General features: G+C 38.3%; 1 protein-coding gene across 2 annotated transcripts in view; it reads left to right on the forward strand.

Annotated features, from left to right (window-relative positions):
* Positions 1-923: 923 nt before the first annotated feature.
* The window catches only part of AGL (amylo-alpha-1, 6-glucosidase, 4-alpha-glucanotransferase), an 82366-nt gene continuing 62716 nt past the window's right edge, over positions 924-20573 (forward strand). Inside the window, exons 1-5 of one of the 2 annotated variants that reach the window (XM_012176992.4) lie at positions 924-1445; positions 1525-1674; positions 14001-14211; positions 15526-15692; positions 17242-17445. In XM_012176992.4, the coding sequence (XP_012032382.2) occupies positions 1593-1674; positions 14001-14211; positions 15526-15692; positions 17242-17445 (664 nt within the window). In that variant the 5' untranslated portion in view covers positions 924-1445; positions 1525-1592. The remainder of the gene's footprint in view (positions 1446-1524; positions 1675-14000; positions 14212-15525; positions 15693-17241; positions 17446-20573) is intronic. The other variant, XM_060412040.1, reaches the window with a different exon arrangement.

Here is a 20573-nt window from a genome sequence, read left to right on the forward strand (position 1 = left end):
CCATTTTCCCTGGAAGATGGGCTTTCCTTTTCCCTCAGCCATGACTATCTCCTTAGGCATCTGTACCATCTCCTGAATGGCTGACCTGATACACGTGCAGCCTCAGTCAATATAGATTGTTAATCTTCGACGATCTTCCAGTCTATGCAGTGTATATTAGGTACAACCAGATGTTGTAAACGCAAGTGTATTATTTGCCCTGTTGATTGTCTGCAGACTGGCCACACTTTACCTACCTAGTCCTGCCATGTCTGCGGTCAGGAAGATGTGGACACGTGAAGGATGGAATGTCCAAGACTGTAGCCAGGCCCCTGATTTTAAAGATGAGGAAATCAAGGCTCAGAGAAGTTAAGCCAAGTAAACTGAGGCCACGTAAAAGGGTCAAAACGAAGACACAAAACATAACGTGGTAGAAAACGCAAAAGAAGCCAGGTGGCTTGCCACTCGCCATTTAGGGGGTTCACAAAATAATCCTCTAGTACAGCTCTACCTAGCTGTCTCATTTTAATGCTCAACCACTAGCTCCCAGGCTATAAAAAAGGCACGTCCCGCCGTCGCACCTCCCTCGGGGCGGGAAAAAAAGCGGCTCACAGCAGTCTCACAGGCCCGGGCCACCAACAACTGGACTCTCGCGAGACTAGCGGTCCCGGAGAACTGGTGCCGAGCCTCCCGGAAGTGGGCGAGGGGACCTGTCAGCTCCCACCCGGCTGTGTGCTCTTGAGGCTCCGTGGGGAGTCGAGGGTCTCCCCGGGGACCGGCGCGAGCTGGAGTCACGGAGAAGCTCTCTGCCACTCACACGGCGGCGTCGGCCCTGCCCCGGCTGCCGCCGCCCCTCCCTTTGCCCTTCACGGCGCCCGGCCCTCCTTGTCAGCAGCTTCCTTCTGCGCCTGGGCAGCCTGCCTTTCCCCTCTAGCTTTCCTTCCAGTCTCCTCCCCCGACTCTTAACAGCGGAGTCGCGGGTCCTGCAGTGTCCCAGAAGCCGCACGTATAACTTGCTCGGTGTAAGTGCTAGGAATGTCGCCGGCCTCCCGGGGAAACGCGTTCTTTCTATCTATAGCTCTGTCTGTACATTCTATGTCCACGGCAGCTATTCCAGGGGCAACAACTGTTTCCCTCTGTTCTCCTCTCCCCATTGGTGGCTTCCAACCCGAATTTGGGAATGGGGAGATCGCCCACCTGTTATCTTTGAGCAGGCTAATCTCTTGTAAGCAGAAGTGCCATATGAAGCCTTCAGAATCATTTGGCTTGGGGCTGGAATTTACCCCCTACCCAACCTCAGGTTTTCCAAAACGTATTGCTTTTCTATGAAAATACTTCATTTTTTTATATTGTAATTTTTGCCGTGGTCTTGTGCTCGAAGGGAGGAAACAACTTTTCAATTTGCTTCTTCTGTTCTTATTTATAAGATTCATTATCTGATAGGGTTAAAAACACGTTTTGAACATGTAAGTGTGTGGCTGTCAGCCCTAGAGAATTTAAGATAATAGTTATTTTCTTTATCTTAATTCCATTTTCGTCTCATAGGGGCAACTCATTCGATTTCGGAGTTCTGTTAATTCTTCTGAGAGATTTCAAATCCTCTAGAAGCCAAAATGGGACACAGTAAACAGATTAGGATTTTACTACTGAACGAAATGGAAAAGCTGGAAAGGACCCTCTTCAGACTTGAACAAGGTCAGTAGCAAGTCATTTGATTAGCTCTGTGTCTTTTACATTTTTAATTCATTATCATTAAATTTTTTTAACTTTTAGATATAATTTCCAAGGACTTTTCTAAACCTGATTTGTGTGAAGACATTTCTGTGTTTTAAAAAATATCACTAATGAAAGTGAAGTTTTATTTGTCATGTTGGAGTGAGGATAAAAAATTCACTTTACTTAGCTTGCTAACTTCCACTCAAGACAAAAGTTGCATTTATAATCAGAAGATTGACAGTGTTATTTCCATTAGCATTTACTATTAAAACTTGGCAAATTGTTTCATAAGTAATTTTCCTTTGGGTATGTCTGTAGTTTTGCTGTTTTATAGCTCCCACTCTTTTCCTTTACTGGACCATCTGCATTAGCAAAATAGATCACAGCAAAAAGTAAACTATTATTTATGTTTATCAAAAGCCTCCCAACTGTGGAGAAGGTAAAACTTGAAAATATTTTTGCCGAATTAAAACCAAAATAATTGATTAGGTTGTGTTGAAATATATTCTAGCTGTGATTTAAAAGATCAAATTATATAAGACTAATCAAATAGATGCATTATTTTCTTAGACTTGTATTTTACAACATTGAAAAAAAAAACATTTCACACTCATTTATGTTAATATAACTTGTGAAGTAGAAGTTTAATGTATGAAAAGTAAAATGCTATCCCCTCTCTCACCCTCCCAAATGGATGTTGATAGTAGTAAACATTTTGAGGAAAATTTTCCTCTGAATTTCTCAAGAGCTAATTTTTTTTTTTTTTTAATTTCGGCCATCAAATATGTTTCCTCCCTAGCAAATCTTCATCTTCTTCCAACTCCAGTGCTGAACTTAAGATCACTAAGTACTAAATCCATTTTTGGCTTTCCTGACTCTGCAGTTTTCTGGTTTTGATTTTTTTTCCCCCCCATCCTCTTGAGTACGCCTGTCACCTTGGTGGTGTCTTTGCTGAGCTCTCTTCTTCCACATTTTGATTATGTGTATCTTCAAGGAATCCTTTCTTTTTTCACTTCTGCCCTCAAAGAAGTATACATTCTCATGGCCTCAGCTGTGGCCTCCATACTGATGACTCCTTTTGGAAGAAAGGCCTTAAACTTTGCTTGCTTCTTAGAAGCAAATGATTGTAATGGCAAGAGTAGAGAGCTAGAATTGTCCTGACTCTGCCGCTAGCAAACTGTTTGACTTTGGGCAAGTCACATTAATTCTAAACATTATTTGTGATGTGAAGATACTAATTTCCCCTTTTCTACACTGCTGAGTTTTGAGGCTCAAAATTAATAATAAATGGTTTTAAAGCCCCCGATAGATACGAAGGCTAGATCACTGTATCTGTCAATTCTTACCCTGGATTCTTGCCTTCATCCCAGTATCATGATATGGAAGAGTCTGAGGATAGCTCCTGTTTTTTGGCTTAAATCTAACATGTCCAAAGGAGAAGGCAATAGCACCCCACTCCAGTACTCTTGCCTGGAAAATCCCATGGACAGAGGAGCCTGGTAGGCTGCAGTCCATGGGGTCCCTAAGAATCAGACATGACTGAGCGACTTCACTTTCACTTTTCACTTTCATGCATAGGAGAAGGAAATGGCAACCCACTCCAGTGTTCTTGCCTGGAGAATCCCAGGGACGGGGGAGCCTGGTGGGCTGCCATCTATGGGGTCGCACAGAGTCGGGCACAACTGAAGCGACTTAGCAGCAACATGTCCAAAACCATCTCACAATTCTCACGTTTTTGCTTCTCAGCTTTTCCGTTTACTTTAGTTTCATAGTTTACAAGGCTAGAAACTTTGTGCTCTTCTTTGAAATTTCTTTTCTTTAACTACAGCTTCTCTTTAAACCCTGTAATTTCTTCCTAAATGTCTCCTATTGCCTCCTGTCTCTTCCATATGCCTGTATATGGATGCTGAAATAATCTTCTTATGCCATCTCTTCTCTTTTTATTAATTGATGTTTATAATGTCATTTAAATAGCTCTGCCTGGCTTCCAGGATTCTGTAATGGGATCCACTTTCCCAAGCCAAGATTTTATCTCATTGTTCTTCATTATTAGTGTTCTACATCTTTACACTTCCCTTGTTAATTCCCTTCCAAGTGGCTTTTCTTATGCTTGTTCCTACTCCCCCGCTCCTGTCAGATTCCTCTGTGTCTGTTAAATTCCTTTACTATCATTTTATGTGTTGCCTCCCTCTCAGTGTTTAGCTAAAATTCCACTTCCTCCATGAAGCTTTTTCTTAATTTGTTGGTGTCTCCTTTCCATGATTTCTGATTATACAGTGGGCACAGGACAGTCAGGTGCTTAACGGTATAGCAGTGTCTAAAATCTTAGTGTCCAACTATAGTTTAAGATCTGTAAAGACAGAAACAGTATTATAGATGTAGTGCAGTGTACAACAGCTAATAAATCCTTGCTGGGTGATCACTATTAAAGTGCCAGTTAAAGCTAGCCTAGCTGTTTGAAGAAAGAGCTCTGAATAATATGGTTGACCCTGTAACTCTGATTAAAGCCAGTAAATTCATCCAAACAATATAAATGGGAGCATGTTGAATTTTTTGTGCAGTAATGATTCACTGTATTATTTTAGAAGATAATTGTACCGTGAAAGATGAAGGGAAGAGACACTGGAGGCAAGAAATCATGTAGAAAACTATTTTACAAACATGTCTGGTTTAACTACATTAGGGTTTTTAAAAAGAGGGGACAGTATAAGACACTTTAAAATTCATAGGACTTGGTGACCAATTAGGTGTAAAGAAAAGCTCTGGCAAATTTTGGTTCTTTCACCAAGCCCTTCTCCATTTTTCTTTCCTTTTCACTTTTCCCTAAGAAATGATTCCTCCTCATTTTCAAGGCTAACATCTCCATAGATTCTTCTGATTTAACAAGTACAAGACCAAGTAATTAGCCTTTCCCTGTCTTTCCTATCTCATTTAGTGGTAGAATAATGAGTAAAAGTCATTATTTCTCAAACCTGGGATTCTTCCATTTTTTATGTAGGTTGGTCAAATTTCAATTTTTACTTGTTTTGAAAGAAAACATTTATAAAGGTTCCATAATTAGGAGTCAAGTTTCTATAAATTGAGTGGAGGGAATGATGTAGAAAAACTTAGTTTACAGTAATAGTGTAATTTCTCACCTTCCTAGTTTCATTGCCTGCAAGAGGGAAATGGCTAATCTGAGTAAAGTATTCCTAGTGTGTGAGGAATAAGATAGCCACATCATGTACTGCTGTGCTAAGCTAATTTTAGCAAACTGAGCTATTAATTATGGAAACTGACATACTCTAGGTATTCTGATGTTTCATTTACTGTATATAAAAATTTTAGTTTCAAGAATATGGATTAGAGGTTACAGAGTAGCTATATATACCCTTTCAGGTATGTACTGCCTATCAGGATATAAAAAGAATAGAATTTAATTTTCTTTCTCTTCTCTCTTTCCTTTTGTCTCTCTATGTTTCTACCTATTTTGATCAGTTAAAATGAGTTAACAGAAATTCCCTGGTGGTCGAGTGGTTAGGTCTCTGTGTTATCACTGTCAGGGACCCAGGTTTGATCCCTGGTCAGGGAACTAACATCCCATAAGCTGTGTGGTACAACCAAAACAAGTTTTTTAATATAAAAATAATTAAAATTTGCTAATATATGATTGATATTGATGCTGTTGGTTCATATGTTAGTTGAGTTATAAACAAAAAAGATATATTCTGAGGAAAAAGTGGAGGTTATAGGTCTACAAGAGGTTGACAGTCACGGTGTCACATGGTATGTTGCCATGAATTATACTTTTATCTAAGCCAGGTTAGGTAGATATGCCAGTTATATTATCTTAAATAGTAGAATCTTTACCACACTTTGTAATGAGAAGCAGTGTAACCATAAATTTCTGTTTTACCTCAAGAGGTTGTCAAACTTAAAGATGAGGTAGAGAGTTTGAAATTTGCTGTTTTTGTCCTTTTCAGAAATGACATGTAGCTTTCTATAGTGTACTTAGAAAATATTCTCAGAAAAATTAAATACAGTCTAACTCTAAGGTAAACATGAATGAGAAAGTAAACTGCTTTTGCTGGAAATTGATGCTGTAGAGATCAGCACATTTCTTTCCTATAAAGGTTCAAGTGGCAAATATTTTCAGCTTTGCAGGCCACATGCTTTCAATTGCAGCAACTCAACTCAACCGTTGTACTGCGAAAGCAGCCATAGATAATACATAAATTAATGGTGTGTTCCAGTAAAACTTTATTTAAAGATAGGGGTTATAGTTTACCAACCCTTGCTACAGGGAGAGCATTTTAAATATGTATTTTTTGTAACAATTCCATCATATGATTTCACCCATATAAATGAATATCTACTTACTTTAAAAACTGATAACAAAGTTTTCTTTGAAATCTACCCAATAAATCTGTTTGAAATCTACCCAATAAAGAATTTTAGTTGGTTTTCAGATCCCCTCTTTAATATATAAAATGGGACATCTCTTTAGCTTGTAAAAACAATTGATATATGTCATGGAAATATATATATATTTATATATATATTTACAAGCACATTTCAACAAAAAATACTTGCATAATTAATGAGTGGGTTTGAAAAGTTAAGATCATGGATTAGTAAACATAGCTACCAAGAACTTTATCCATTAGGATTTGGGTATCTTTGTGTTACATTTTGTTTTTAGATCTGAAATCACTAAATAAACTAAATAAACAGGACTTTAAATTACTTTATCACAAAATATTAAACCAAGACTTTTTAAATTAATGAAATGTATTTAATCACATTACTTTTATGAGAGATAATACTAATTTTTAGTGAGAGTTAAAAGATTTGTTCCATTAACTAATAAATAAAATTAATTATTTAAAATATTGTTATTTTATTTACATTTTGTCCTTATTTTGTGTTTTACAAATTATATAGTCTATTAAATTATCATAATGTGTATTATATAAGTAAATATTCATATTTGGAGAATACTTGTCATTTTCTTCTGAAGGTAGACCACTGATCCAAATACTGTTTTAGTGGTTTTGGATGAGTTTTAGCCTTTGTACCACAAGTTCTCTGAATCCTTGTGTAATTATAAAAACAATATTTGTATAAGCTGAACAGGGGACAGGTTGTTTAACTGTGCCCAGATTGCTGATCTCTGATATTTGTACTTCAGAATGACACCATTACTTCTGTAATAAACTTAATCATTCTTGGAAATGTAGTTCTCAAAATCACTTAAGTATTAAAACTTCATATTTTAATCCTTTGGGCAATTTACTTCTCAGTCTATCTCTTCATAATAATAGTTCTAATATAAAAATGATATTTCCCAATTACAAAATTATAAAAAGGTGTAAAAGTCTTTTTTCTATGCTTTTTGTTTCAAAACAAAGTTGGGTTTATACTGTCTAAACATTTTTAATACCTGCTTATAGTATTATGATGTGTAAATTCCATCTCCCTGCTTATTGCCATATGTCATCATACTTTTTCCCAGAAAGGATTTCAGAAGATCTCTGTAGACACATAAAATGTAACAAAATATTGAAAGTAACATATTATTAAATATCCCTTGATAATATGATTTGTAGTGGCTTTATAATATTCCTGCTTACAGAATACCATTTGTACCATGATTTATATAATCATTCTTAATCATTATATATTTAATTTGTTGTGAGTTTAATTATAATAAATGAAACTGTGATGAACATCTTTATGTATGGTCTATGTTTACATCCCAGAGAAGGCAATGGCACCCCACTCCAGTACTCTTGCCTGGAAAATCCCATGGACAGAGGAGCCTGGTGGGCTGCAGTCCATGGGGTCGCTAAAAGTCAGACACGACTGAGTAACTTCACTTTCACTTTTCACTTTCATGCATTGGAGAAGGAAATGGCAACCCACTCCAGTGTTCTTGCCTAGAGAATCCCAGGGACAGCGGAGCCTGGTGGGCTGCCGTCTGTGGGGTTGCACAGAGTCGGACACAACTGAAGTTACTTAGCAGCAGCAACATGTTTACATCACTGATTAATTGCCTAGAACATACATGTCTTCATGAAATTATTAGCCACTAATATAAACTTTATTAATATTCTTAGTATATTTGTGCCAAATTGCTCTATAGAAAAATTTGCACATGTAACTACTTGGAAAAAATTATTAGTTTCACTGTGTAGTGTGAGAAGTAAAAGTGAGTCCCTTAATTTTGGCCAAGTTACTTGATAACTCCTTTTGAATAATTTATTTCTTGCTTGTCAGATCCATCTACTATGAGTAAATTTATATCCATATTTTTGTCCAATCCAGGAATATAGTTAGCAGTACTTATCACTTAATTATAAATTATAATTTTTTCTAAGAATTCCTAGAACATCTATTCCCTCTTATTATTCATATTGCAGGATTTAAAACAGAACATTCATGTTTCTCTCGGCAAATATAGAAGTATTTAATTGGATTAGAATAAACTGGAAGAGTCCAGCATTCTCTTACATCTTCCACTGGTTTCTTTTCTTCACAAAGAATGTCCAGTTCAGTCACTCATCGTGTCTGACTCTTTGCAACCCCATGAACTGCAGTATGCCAGGCCTCCCTGTCCATCACCAACTCCTGGAGTCCACCCAAACCCGTGTCCATTGTGTCACTGATGCCATCCAACCATCTCATCCTCTGTTGTCCCCTACTCCTCCTGCCCTCAATCTTTCCCAGCTTACCCAGTGTTTAATATTGTGGTGTAAAATTTACCACCTGTCAAACAGCACTGTGAGAGATTTATTTCTTCCAAAGAATGATTTTAGACTGACTGAAATATATCTACATGTTCTCTACTTCAGGATTTGCCTTGAACCAAACTGACATTCTTTATATATAAATAAATGGCAGTTCTTAACTCATATTTCTGATTCATATCACTGGCAGTTCAGTTCAGTTCAGTCGCTCAGTCATTTCTGACTCTTTGCAACCCCATGGACTGCAGCACGCCAGGCTTCTCTGTCCATCACCAACTCCCAGAGCTTCCTCAGACGCATGTCCATTGAGTCGGTGATGCCATCAAACCATCTCATCCTCTGTCGTCCCCCTCTCCTCCCACCTTCAATCTTTCCCAGAATTAGGGTTTTTTCTAGTGAGTCAGTTCTTCAAATCAGGTGGCCAAAATATTGGAGTTTCAGCTTCAGCATCAGTCCTTCCAATGAATGTTCAGGACTGATTTCCTTTAGAATGGATTGGTTGGATCTCCTTGCGGTTCAAGGGACTCTCAGGAGTCTTTTCCGACACCATAATTCAAAATCATCAATTCTTTGGCTCTCAGTTTTCATTATAGTCCAACTCTCACATCCATCCATGACTACTGGAAAAACCATAGCTTTGACTAGATGGACCTTTGTTGGCAAAGTAATATCTCTGCTTTTCAATATGCTGTCTAGGTTGGTCGTAACTTTTCTTCCAAGGAGCAAGTGTCTTTTAATTTCATGGCTGCAGTCACCATCTGCAGTGATTTTGGAACCCCTGCAAAATAAAGTCTGTCACTGTTTGCACTGTTTCCCCATCTGTTTGCCATGAAGTGATGGGACCAGATGCCATGATCTTAGTTTTCTGAATGTTGAGTTTTAAGCCAACTTTTTCACTCCCCTCTTTCACTTTCATCAAGAGGCTCTTCTTTAATTCTTCTTTGCTTTCTGCCATACGGGTGGTGTCATCTGCATACCTGAGATTATTGATATTTCTACTGGGTAGTGCTTCATCCAGCCTAGCATATCATATCATATCACCATATCATATCATATCACCATGGCATATCATATCACCATAGCAGGGTTCATGGTATCTGTCTCCCTTGCTTATTTATAACATCTTTCTCTGACAGTGAAAAACCTGACTCTTGTCACTGTTGTTTGTGAAATATATTTTCAGTTCTAGGCCAACTGTTGTAAGTTTTCAAAACTTTTAAAGGTGTTGCTCCGCTGTCTTCTTTCTTGCACTGTTGCCCATGAGAAATCTGCTGTCATTCTCTTCCCTGTTCCTCTGTACATACTCTTTTTCTCTCTAGCTGCTTATAAAATATTCTCATTGTCCCTAGTTTTGAGCAATTTGATACTGATGCTCTTTGGTATCATTTTCTTCATATTTCTTGGATTAAGAATATTAAATTCTTAGATCTGTAAGGTTTTTTTTTTTCATCAAATTGGGGAATTTTTACCTGTTATTTCTTCAAATAATTTGTCTCTTTTCTTCTCTCCTGTGAGTACTCTAATTACATTTATGTTAAATAACTTGAATTGTCTGATGCTTTTTCAATTTTGTAGATTCTTTTTTCTCTCTTTGTTTCTTTTTCAGTTCAGTTCAGTCACTCAGTCGTGTCAAACTCTTTGCGACCCCATGAACTGCAGCACACCAGACCTCCCTGTCCATCACCAACTCCCGGAGTTCACCCAAACCCATATCCATTGAGTCAGTGGTGCCATCCAGCCATCTCATCCTTTGTCATCCCCTTCTCCTCCTGCCCTAAATCTTTCCCAGCATCAGGGTCTTCTCAAATGAGTCAGCTCTTCGCATCAGGTGGCCAAAGTATTGGAGTTTCAGCTTCAACACAGTCCCACCAATGACATAGTTGCTATTCCTGTGTCTTGAAATTCACTAATCTTTTTTTTCTGCCATGTCTCACCACCTCTTAATTTTGTTGCCTGTATTTTTCATTCTTAGGTGTTGTAGTTTTAATCTCTAAAAGCTAACTTGGATCTTTTTTATGTTTTCTTATTATTTTCCATGTATGGACCCAGCTTTTTGAACATATGGAAAACAGTTTTGATAACTGAAGCCCTTCCTTGTCTGCTAGTTCAACATCTGTGTCATTCATGGATTGTGTTTTCCTCCTTCTTTGTATGTCTCATAATCTTTGTTTGGATGCCAGACATTATTAATTGTACCTTGTTGAGTGATAGGTATTTTGGGATTCATACAAATATTCTTGGTCTTTGTTCTGGAGTGAAATTAAGTTACTTGGAAATATTACTCTTTTTGAGTTTTACTTCTATGCTTTGTTAAGCCAGTCTAGACCTGTGCCCTATCTCAGGCTCATTATTCCCCACTCCTGAAGCAAGATCCTTCTGAACTTCCTACCCACTGCCTCGTGAATTTTCTCAGTCTAGCTGGTGAGAACAAACTCTGTTCCTGGTCTCAGGTATTTTTCCTCCCAGACATGCACTGGTTAGTACTGTTCTGAATGCTCAAGGAACACCTTTTCCAGATCTCTGGAGTTCTCTCCCTGTGCAGCTTTCTCCTCCTCACCCACTACTCTCATCTGAAAACGCTAGCTGCCTTGATCTCCACAAGTTCCTAGTTCCATCTCTTCAACACAGGAAGTCAGTTGAGATCTGCCTGGGTTCCTTCTCCCTGTGCCCCAAGCTGTAAACTCTTTCAAGATAGGGCAGTTATAAGGCTTATCTTGTTTACTGTCCATCTCTCAGGGATCACTGACTTTTGTTGCATGATGTCAGGGACTTGAAAAATTATCAGTTCATATATTTTGTCTGATTTTTTTTTTTTAACTGTTGGTTTCTTTCTTTTAAGTTTTGGGGAAGATGGTAAATCCAGCCCCTGTTATTCCATCTTTGCCAGAGGCGGAAGTTGCAAGCCATTTAGATCTCTGTTTCCTCTATGTGAAATGCCCTATTCCAGATATCTGTGTGATCAACTCCCTTACCTCCTGTTTCTGTTCAGCAGGTTTTATTGGATGCTGGACATTGTAAGTGTTCTGTTTTTCTCTCTGAATTATTTTCTTGCTTTAAAGGAGTGATGAGTTTTATTTTAGAAGTCATTTACATTATTTGTGGATCAACTTAATCCTTTTGAGGCTTGTTTTTAAGCTTTAATAGGATAGATGTATATTAGTTTGTACTCTAGGACCACTTTAACCCTGTTACTTAAGACATGACTTGAATAAAACAGCTGTTCAACAAGGTCTCCTTAATTCTGGCTGCTTAAAAGTTGTAATGTATCCCAGCCCTGGGGGCGCAGTAGGAATTGTTCAATTTACAGCTTCCACTAGTTGTTCTTTTCCCAACCTCACCTCATGTAGTCAAACCCCATTTGTGTACAGTTTAGTTTTCAGGCAGATTCAGCGTGACTCTAGGCAAATTTCCAGAGCTCTTTCTTTGTTTAACTCCCTTCTTGTCATACTCTGCCCTGAGAATTGCACTCGCTTCCCCCTTCCCAAGCACTCGTCTCTGTCTCCTCAGCTCAGTGAGAGTACTGTTTCTGCTCCCTGCGTCACAGCCCAGGAAGGTCCTCTAGTCTGAAAGCTAAAAAGTTTATAGAAAATCTCAGGCATCACAGTTCTTCTCTACCTGTTTTTGAGAACAGCTGTTTCATATAGTTCTTTTAGTTTATCAGCAGAGGGCAAGTATAGTACCAATTACTCCATTATGGCCAGAAGCAGATATCTTCAGAATTATATTTTTAATTCACAAGTTAGGTCCTGTCACTCCTGCTCTAAGCTGTTCAGTGACTCATTTTGAGTCAGTGAAGAAGCCAAAATACTTACAGTGGCCTTCAAGTCTCTGCATAATCTGACTCCCTTGTTACCTTTCTTTCGTCTTACCATACTACTCCTCCCCCAGCTTGCCTCAGTCTAACCATACAGAGCTTCTTGCTGTTTCTGGAACCACGAGGCATGCTTCAACCCTGGGTCCTTTGTTTCTGTTTCCTTTGCTTGGTCAGCACTTTCCCTCCATGGTCATGATTAAACATGAGGCTAACCTGCTCACTTCTCCCAAGCCCTTCAACTTCTCAATAATCATCCTATTTAAAGTGCTACCAGCTCCTTACCGTCACTCCTTTCCTCCCTACTCTGCTCTGATTTTTGTCCCTAAGGTGTTACTATACTTCTTTCTTCTCCAAAAGTTTCTTAAACTTGAAGGTTGTAACCAGTAAAACTAAATTTTCCTACCTTCATCAGTTATTGCCCATTATTAATTAAATGTTGTTTTTCAGTCACACAGTCATGTCCAACTCTTTATGGCCCCATGGACTGCAGCACACCAAGCTTCTGTGTCCTTCAGTATCTCCCAGAGTTTGCTCAAAATCATGTCCATTGAGTCAGTGATGCCATCCAGCCATTTCATCTTCTGCCACCCTCTTCTCCTCCTGCCCTCAATTTTTAAATATTACACACGTTTAAAATTTATGTTCCTGATGTTTCTAACAGACTGTACTATAGTCAGAATGCTCACATTCTAATAATTATAATCAAAGTTTGCCTTGATCCAATAAACATTTTTCTTTTACAGTAGTTATGACTATAATGTGTTAATTTTTCTCTTCTTATGGCAAAAGACTTGTAATACAGTACAGACATCTCAGATATATTTTAATAGAGATAGTCAAACTAAGGCAAAAGTGAGAATGTTTTGGCTTTCAGAATTCCAAGAAAGGCTTAAGTAACTAAACCAGGAAGAGCAGGGATAGAGGCTGTAGTATGCTAGAGTTGCTTGTGTTGGCTGTCAAGAGCTAATGGTGAGTATCTCTTCCCAGGTCCATGTTCAGTGATGTCATGTTGGTAGCTTGATATTGACCATGGTGAGATTGTTTCCTCTAGAAATCAACAAACACTGCAAATCAGAGTTCCTCACCACCCCTCACCACTCAGCTCCACATAGCCTCTTGTTAACTCTCTATTATCACATCTCTGAATTTGAGCAGACATGGAGAATAATTGGTATCAGGGGCTCAAATGCCTTTAAGACTCTTGTTAGAAATCTGAATTCTGCCCTCTAGAGGTTGACTTCTCTTGAGGAAGATGGGCCTGCTCTATCTGGTAAGATGGTTGTCCTGTGATCTCCCAACTTTTACATATTATCGCAGACTCTGATAACACAGGGAAACTCACTTTCTCTGTTTCAGCTTGAAAAATACCAGTGAGTCTCTGATTAGATGTCCACTTCTGAGCAGTCAGTTCAGGAAGTGGAGGTGGGGGTTTGGAAGAGGGTGAGGGGCTCGTGGGAGTGGTGGGGAATGAGATCGTGTGATAACTTGCATATCCCAAAGTAACCACGCAACTAGAAGTATAAATTTCCAGGAGAAGAAGGGAAGGGCAGTAAGAGAAGGCAGTTCCATTGTGTATACTGTATGTTAAAATGAAAAATTCAGCGAAATTAGAATGCAAAGTACTTCCAAAAACAGCATTAAATATTTAGAGTTCTTTTAAACATAGTTGAGAAATCATTATTTTCATACTTTAAGTAAAACATCTTTTTAATGTGTTAATTTAAGCCCTGCAATGAATTTATTGAAATATGCTTTTTGTTTAGGGTTTGAACTGCAGTTCCGATTGGGCCCAACTTTACAGGGAAAGGCAGTTACTGTGTATACAAATTACCCACTTCCTGGAGAAGCGTTTAATCGAGAAAAATTCCATTCCCTGGAATGGGAAAATCCAACAGAAAGAGAAGATGATTCTGATAAATACTGTAAACTTAATCTTCAACAAGCTGGATCATTTCAGTATTACTTCCTTCAAGGGTAAGTCAGGTGTTCTGTATATGGAAAAAAGTTAATTTATTCTCTAACTTGATGTTGTCTAACTTGTAATATAAGTTATCATATGAACTATGGTAGTGCAATTTTTACAGGAGTTTCTTGGGATGCAATAGAATATAATTCTTTAGTTTCTAGGAAGGAATTGTAAGCCACATTGCATATTCAAAGTATTATTATTTTAAGTAACGGCATAAATATTCTAGTATTTTCATTCAACCTGGTTATAGCATTCTATTTAGTTACATGCCCTATTATTACTAATGGATTTTAGTACAGTATTTTTCCTTAAAGCAATACTGTTAGATAGAGCATGAGTTGTTTATGTCATTATATAGAGACTGGAAAAGGATAAAATGTGGCTTTTCCATTGAATTTCAACTTCAATTTTTTTGAACTTCAGTTTTTTTGAACTGCAACTTTGTTTTAATTAGTTTATTTTAATTGGAGGCTAATTACTTTACAGTATTATACTGGTTTTTGCCATACATTGACATGAATCAGCCATGGGTGTACATGTGTCCCCCATCCTGAACTCCCCTCATCACTTCCCTCCCCATCCCATCCCTCAGGATCATCCCAGTGCACCAGCCCTGAGCACTCTGTCTCATGCAACAAACCTGGACCGGCGTTCTGTTTCACATATGATAATGTACATGTTTCAATGCTATTCTCTGAAATCATCCCACCCTCGCCTTCTCCCACAGAATCCAAAAGTCTGTTCTTTACATCTGTGTCTCTTTCACTGTCTCGCATATAGGGTCATTGTTACCATATTTCTAAATTCCATATATATATGTTAACATACTGTAATGGTGTTTTTCTTTCTGGCTTACTTCACTTTCAATAATAGACTCCAGTTTCATCCACCTCATTAGAACTGATTCAAATGCATTCTTTTTAATAGCTGAGTAATATTCCATTGTGTATATGTACCACAGCTTTCTTATCCATTCGTCTGCTGATGGGCATGTAGGTTGCTTCCATATCCTGGCTATTGTAAACAGTGCCGGGATGAATATTGGGGTACACGTGTCTCTTTCGATACTGGTTTCCTCGGTGTGTAGGCCTAGCAGTGGGATTGCTAGGTCATATGGTAGTTCTGTTTCCAGTTTTGTAAGAAGTCTCTACACTGTTCTCCAGAGTGGCTGTACTAGTTTCACTGCAACTTTTTAAAAAGATTTTATGGGCTTCAAAATATATTTTATAATGGGGTAATTTACTTTCCAGTTAGACGATTAGATGAGACTTTTTTTCCTGTCACTAATTGAAAAGTTTTTATTTTGTATTTTTCCTCAGAAATGAGAAAAGTGGTGGAGGTTACATAGTCGTGGACCCTATTTTACGTGTTGGTGCTGATAATCATGTGTTACCCTTGGACTGTGTTACTCTTCAGACATTTTTAGCCAAGTGTATGGGACCTTTTGATGAATGGGAAAGCAGACTTATGGTTGCAAAAGAATCAGGTAATGTCAGCTTTTTTCTTCTCTTCTTTAAAAGAAGTGTAATTATCATCTGTGATACACATTGCAAAGGCTTTAATCCTTTTAATTTCACATCTTAATATATTTAGTAATATAAATAAGTAGCACTCTATGTTCAGTTCAGTTCAGTCACTCAGTCATGTCCAACTCTTTGTGACCCCATGAACCGCAGCACACCAGGCCTGCCTGTCCATCACCAGCTCCCGGAGTCTCCCCAAACTCATGTCCATTGAGTCGGTGATGCCATCCAACCATCTCGTCCTTTGTTGTCCCCCTTCTTCTCCTGCCTTCAATCTTTCGCAACATCAGGGTCTTTTCAAATGAGTCAGCTCTTCACATCAGGTGGCCAAAATATTGGAGTTTCAGCTGCAACATCAGTCCTTCCAGTGAACACCCAGGACTGATTTCCTTTAGGATGGACTAGTTGGATCTCCATGCAGTCCAAGGGACTCTCAAGAGTCTTCTCCAGCACCACAGTTCAAAAGCATCAATTCTTCTGCACTCAGCTTTCTTTATAGGCCAGCTCTCACAACCATACATGACTACTGGAAAAACCATAGCCTTGAACTTGTTGATATTTGACTATTTTAACCTACCAAAAAAATGGCAAATTATATGCTTCACCTTAATAATTAAGGAACTCTATGATAAAATGAGGTTATTATTGTCTCTTAAGACTTTAACATATAAAATTAGTAAGCTACTAAAATGTTGGAAAATGTATTATCATTATATATAATTTTAATTCAACAAGCATTTAATGTGAAAGTCATGTGCTGCCATACATACAAAAGTAAAATATAACTCAAATTGTATTTTACTAAGTAAAGCATAGTGTTAATTTTTTACTTTCAACTTGAGTGTAGAGTGAAGAACGAAATGAGAGGTTCCCTGACTTAACTAAAAGAAAACAAGTACTATGGAACGTTAAAACTAGCAGAAAGATGTACTGATGTACTTGCACAGGATATATTTTCTACATATAAATATATCCATTCCAGAAATATAAATTGAACCACTAATAGTAACTGGGCATTCTCTGTGATTTTTTTTTTTCAAATATATCATCTCATTTTCCTTATCTTGTATGTGAGGAAACTGATAATCCTCAAAGATTTAAGTAGAAGTGCTTAAATCACTTCTGGTACAGCTAGGATTTGAACTCAAGTCTTTAACCCCTTCTCTTGTGGCATGGTTGTTTTGCCATTTAAAATTACTTATGGAAATTTAAGGGCTTCCCAGGTGGCTCAGTGGGTAAAGAATCTGCCTGCAATTCAGGAGACACAGGTTCAGTCCCTGGGTTGGGAAGATCCCCTAGAGGAGGACATAGCAACGGCTCCAGTGTCCTTGCCTGGAGAATCCCATGGACAGAGGAGCCTGGCGGGCTACAGTCCACGTGGTCACAAAGGGTCGGACACGACTGAAGCGACCGAGCACACATGCGTGCGTGGAAGGTTAACCTTACGATGTGAGCACTTCGTTTTAGGCATCTTTTCTCATAGTGGTCTTTGTTCACCTTCTTGTGTTGTAGGCTACAACATGATTCATTTCACCCCACTGCAGACTCTTGGACTATCCAGGTCGTGCTATTCCCTTGCTGATCAGTTAGAATTAAATCCTGACTTTTCAAGACCTAATAAAAAGTACACCTGGACTGATGTTGGACAGCTGGTACAAAAATTGAAAAAGGAATGGAATATTCTTTGTATAACTGATGTTGTCTACAATCATACTGGTATGAACTTAACTACTTCTATTAATTTTAATGAGAATATTATATGTTAATTATTTCATTTCTTGCTGTTTTATATAACAAATTTTGAAAACACAAGTAATGATTAGGTGTCCTTCAATTTAAAAAATGACTTTAGATAGTACCACTTTTTTTTTCAAAGAAAGCAGTATTAACTGAAGATATAATTAAAATGTAAGTATTTTACATGTAATGATTATAAAAACAGGAGTATGATCATAGGAAAAAAGTGACATATTTCAACTTACAGCATTAATACTTTTCAGAACAACAAATAAATCCTGTATAGCGATAGCTCTGGTACCCTAGCATATATTTGGAAAAAACTAAATGATGTTATTTGAAGAGAAAATTAATGGTAAATTCTTAAAACTTTATTATATCTTTTGCATGTTAACAGATATTACTAAAGTTAACCTGTTTTGGGTCCTAAGATTGCTTTCTAATATCCAGTTCCATAAAATACATTCTAAGTTTCCAGATGCTGATCCTCAGGAGCATCAGCTGTCATTGCAGCTGGGCCTGGAGCAGCCTCTAGTCCTGATCAGAGTGCACCTTGCAAATACTCTCTTCTATTTGCTGTGATGTAGAGAAGTCAGAAAACCACTGATTTACTTATGTAAACAACAGGGATTCCAGGTGGTTCAAAACATTTAACAACAACAAAAAAAATCTCTGCCGTGTCATAAAATCATATCCCAAATAACCATAGCAACTATGAAGATATTTAAAAACTCAAAGATTCAGTTCATCAATATAAATAATAATCTCTAACTATAATAATAAAAATTCAAAGTTAGGCAAAGTAAGTGTATTCTAAAGTGTGTTGTTTCTGCCTGCACCTGAAAACTAAGCATCAGGGTTCACAGTGAAGACTTCCTAATATCCAAGAATTCGAAATTCTTCACTTGAAAATTTGACATTATTGATAACCACTTTGACATCTTTTACTATTATTCACATCAAATTTATCAAACCACACAATGGAATTGTACAAATTATGATATGACTTAGGCAGCTACAACAGAGAGACAGAAAAATACAGTGACGTAAGACTGAAATTATACTTACTTCTATAGAAAATTAAGTAGGCATTCTAAGATTGGTGTGGTAGCCCACCTGTGATAGAGAACTGAGTTCTTTGTCTCATGATGCTCTGCTTTCCAGTACTTTTGTTTCCATCTCTTCATCAAACATAGCCACTCCAGTTCCTGGTATCACCTTCTACCCAGTAGAAACGAGGAAAGGGAAGTAATGTCTTTTAAGGGCCTGATCTGATGTATATATCACTTCCACTCACATTGCATCAGATGGGATTTTGTCTCTTGTCGCACCTAACTATAAAGGAGCTTGCAGTATAGTCTTTTGCTTGTCAGCCGTGTCTATCAGTGAACCTTCAGAATTCTGCTACTAAAGGGACAAAGGGAGTATAAAATTTGGGGTACAGTCACAGACTCTGTCAGAGACTATTTCTAAAGCATTTGAGAGATTCTGTGTAATATAAAAGAAGTGAACATTACTTCCACCTTACTTGGAAAGTGTTGCATATCATAATGTCTTTTCCACAAAACAGGTTTTCATTAAAAAGTTACTTTCCAGGGGAAGTCGACTTCCAGGATGGCAGTATGAGTGCTTCACAGAGCCTCTACCCTGCAAAACAGCTATACCTGGTGCAAATTATTTTTTAAAAACAGTCTCTGAAAATTGTCCTAAGGGTATTCAGCATATAGAGAGACATTTTTCAAGAAAATCTATTAAATCTCAAAAAAGGTAGTCAGCCTATGACATTTGAACCACGACTCCCTCTGTCCACTGCCTCAGATCAGAGTGATGAGATGTCTGTTCCTAGCGGGTGCTGCCAAGGACCCCAGGCTCCCTTTCTCCCTGTGGTTGAAAAGGGCAAGTTGTCCAGCATTTCTCATTTTCCACTTTCAGCACTATATTGCAGAAACTATTTTAGGCAAGAGCAGATGAGCAATCTGGGACTCCCTTCCTCCACCCTGCCCCCATTTATAGAGAGAAAGTTCTACCCCATGCATAGCAGGTCAAGAATACTGAGCCCTTGCCCAGCTTGCTTGTGGGGTTGGGGTTCCACACCTGGAGAGCTAAGCCAAGAAAACTGGAGGCTACTGTCTCTGCTACCAGTGGTGGAACAGTGACACAGGTGTTCTGCCCAGAGGAAGAGATGTGCAGTAGAAACAGAGCCAGAATGGAATAACTTTATTTGGCACATAGCAGGGGAAGCTCATGCCCGTGAGCACTGTTGAAAGCAGTGGTAAACAATCAGGAGGATACTGGTATCTTCATGAGAGTAACAGCCTATGCCATAGGCCAGCTAGTAGTCCAACAGAGAGAACCAGGGAAAGAGACAGTAAAGCAGAGCCTTCCTACGGTCAGAACAGACTTCAGAGACAAGCTTCAAAGACTACCCCTGCCAAAGGACCCAGATTTAACTGGGTCATATTGTTGTGCAATTTATGCTCTGGAATATTATAAACAATCATAGCACAGTCAGCCTCAGTAACAGCTCAGGAGGGTAATAGCTCAGTGTAATAGATACCAATAGGAGCAGACAGCTTAATTCAGTTCAGTTCAGTTCAGTCACTCAGTCGTGTCCAACTCTTTGTGACCCCATGGACTGTAGCACTCCAGGCCTCCCTGTCCATTGTCAGCTCCCGGGGTTTACTCAAACTCATGTCTATCGAGTTGGTGATGCCATCCGACCATCTCATCCTCTGTCGTCCCCTTCTCCTCCTGCCTTCAATCTTTCCCATCAGGGTCTTTTCAAAAGAGTCAGTTCTTTGCATCAGATGGGCAAAGTATTGGAGTTTCAGCTTCAGCATCAGTCCTTCCAATGAATATTCAGGACTGATTTCCTTTAGGATGGACTAGTTGGATCTCCTTGCAGTCCAAGGGACTCTCAAGAGTCTTCTCTAACACCACAGTTCAAAAGCATCAATTCTTCAGCTCTCAACTTTCTTTATAGTCCAACTCTAACATCCATACTGACCACTGGAAAAAGCAGAGCTTTGACTAGATGGACCTTTGTTGGCAAAGTAATATCTCTGCTTTTTAATATGCTGTCTAGGTTGTTCATAACTTTTTTTCCA

The sequence above is a fragment of the Ovis aries genome, chromosome 1, assembly GCF_016772045.2.
Source record: "Ovis aries strain OAR_USU_Benz2616 breed Rambouillet chromosome 1, ARS-UI_Ramb_v3.0, whole genome shotgun sequence".
In the NCBI taxonomy this organism is placed as follows: domain Eukaryota; kingdom Metazoa; phylum Chordata; class Mammalia; order Artiodactyla; family Bovidae; genus Ovis; species Ovis aries.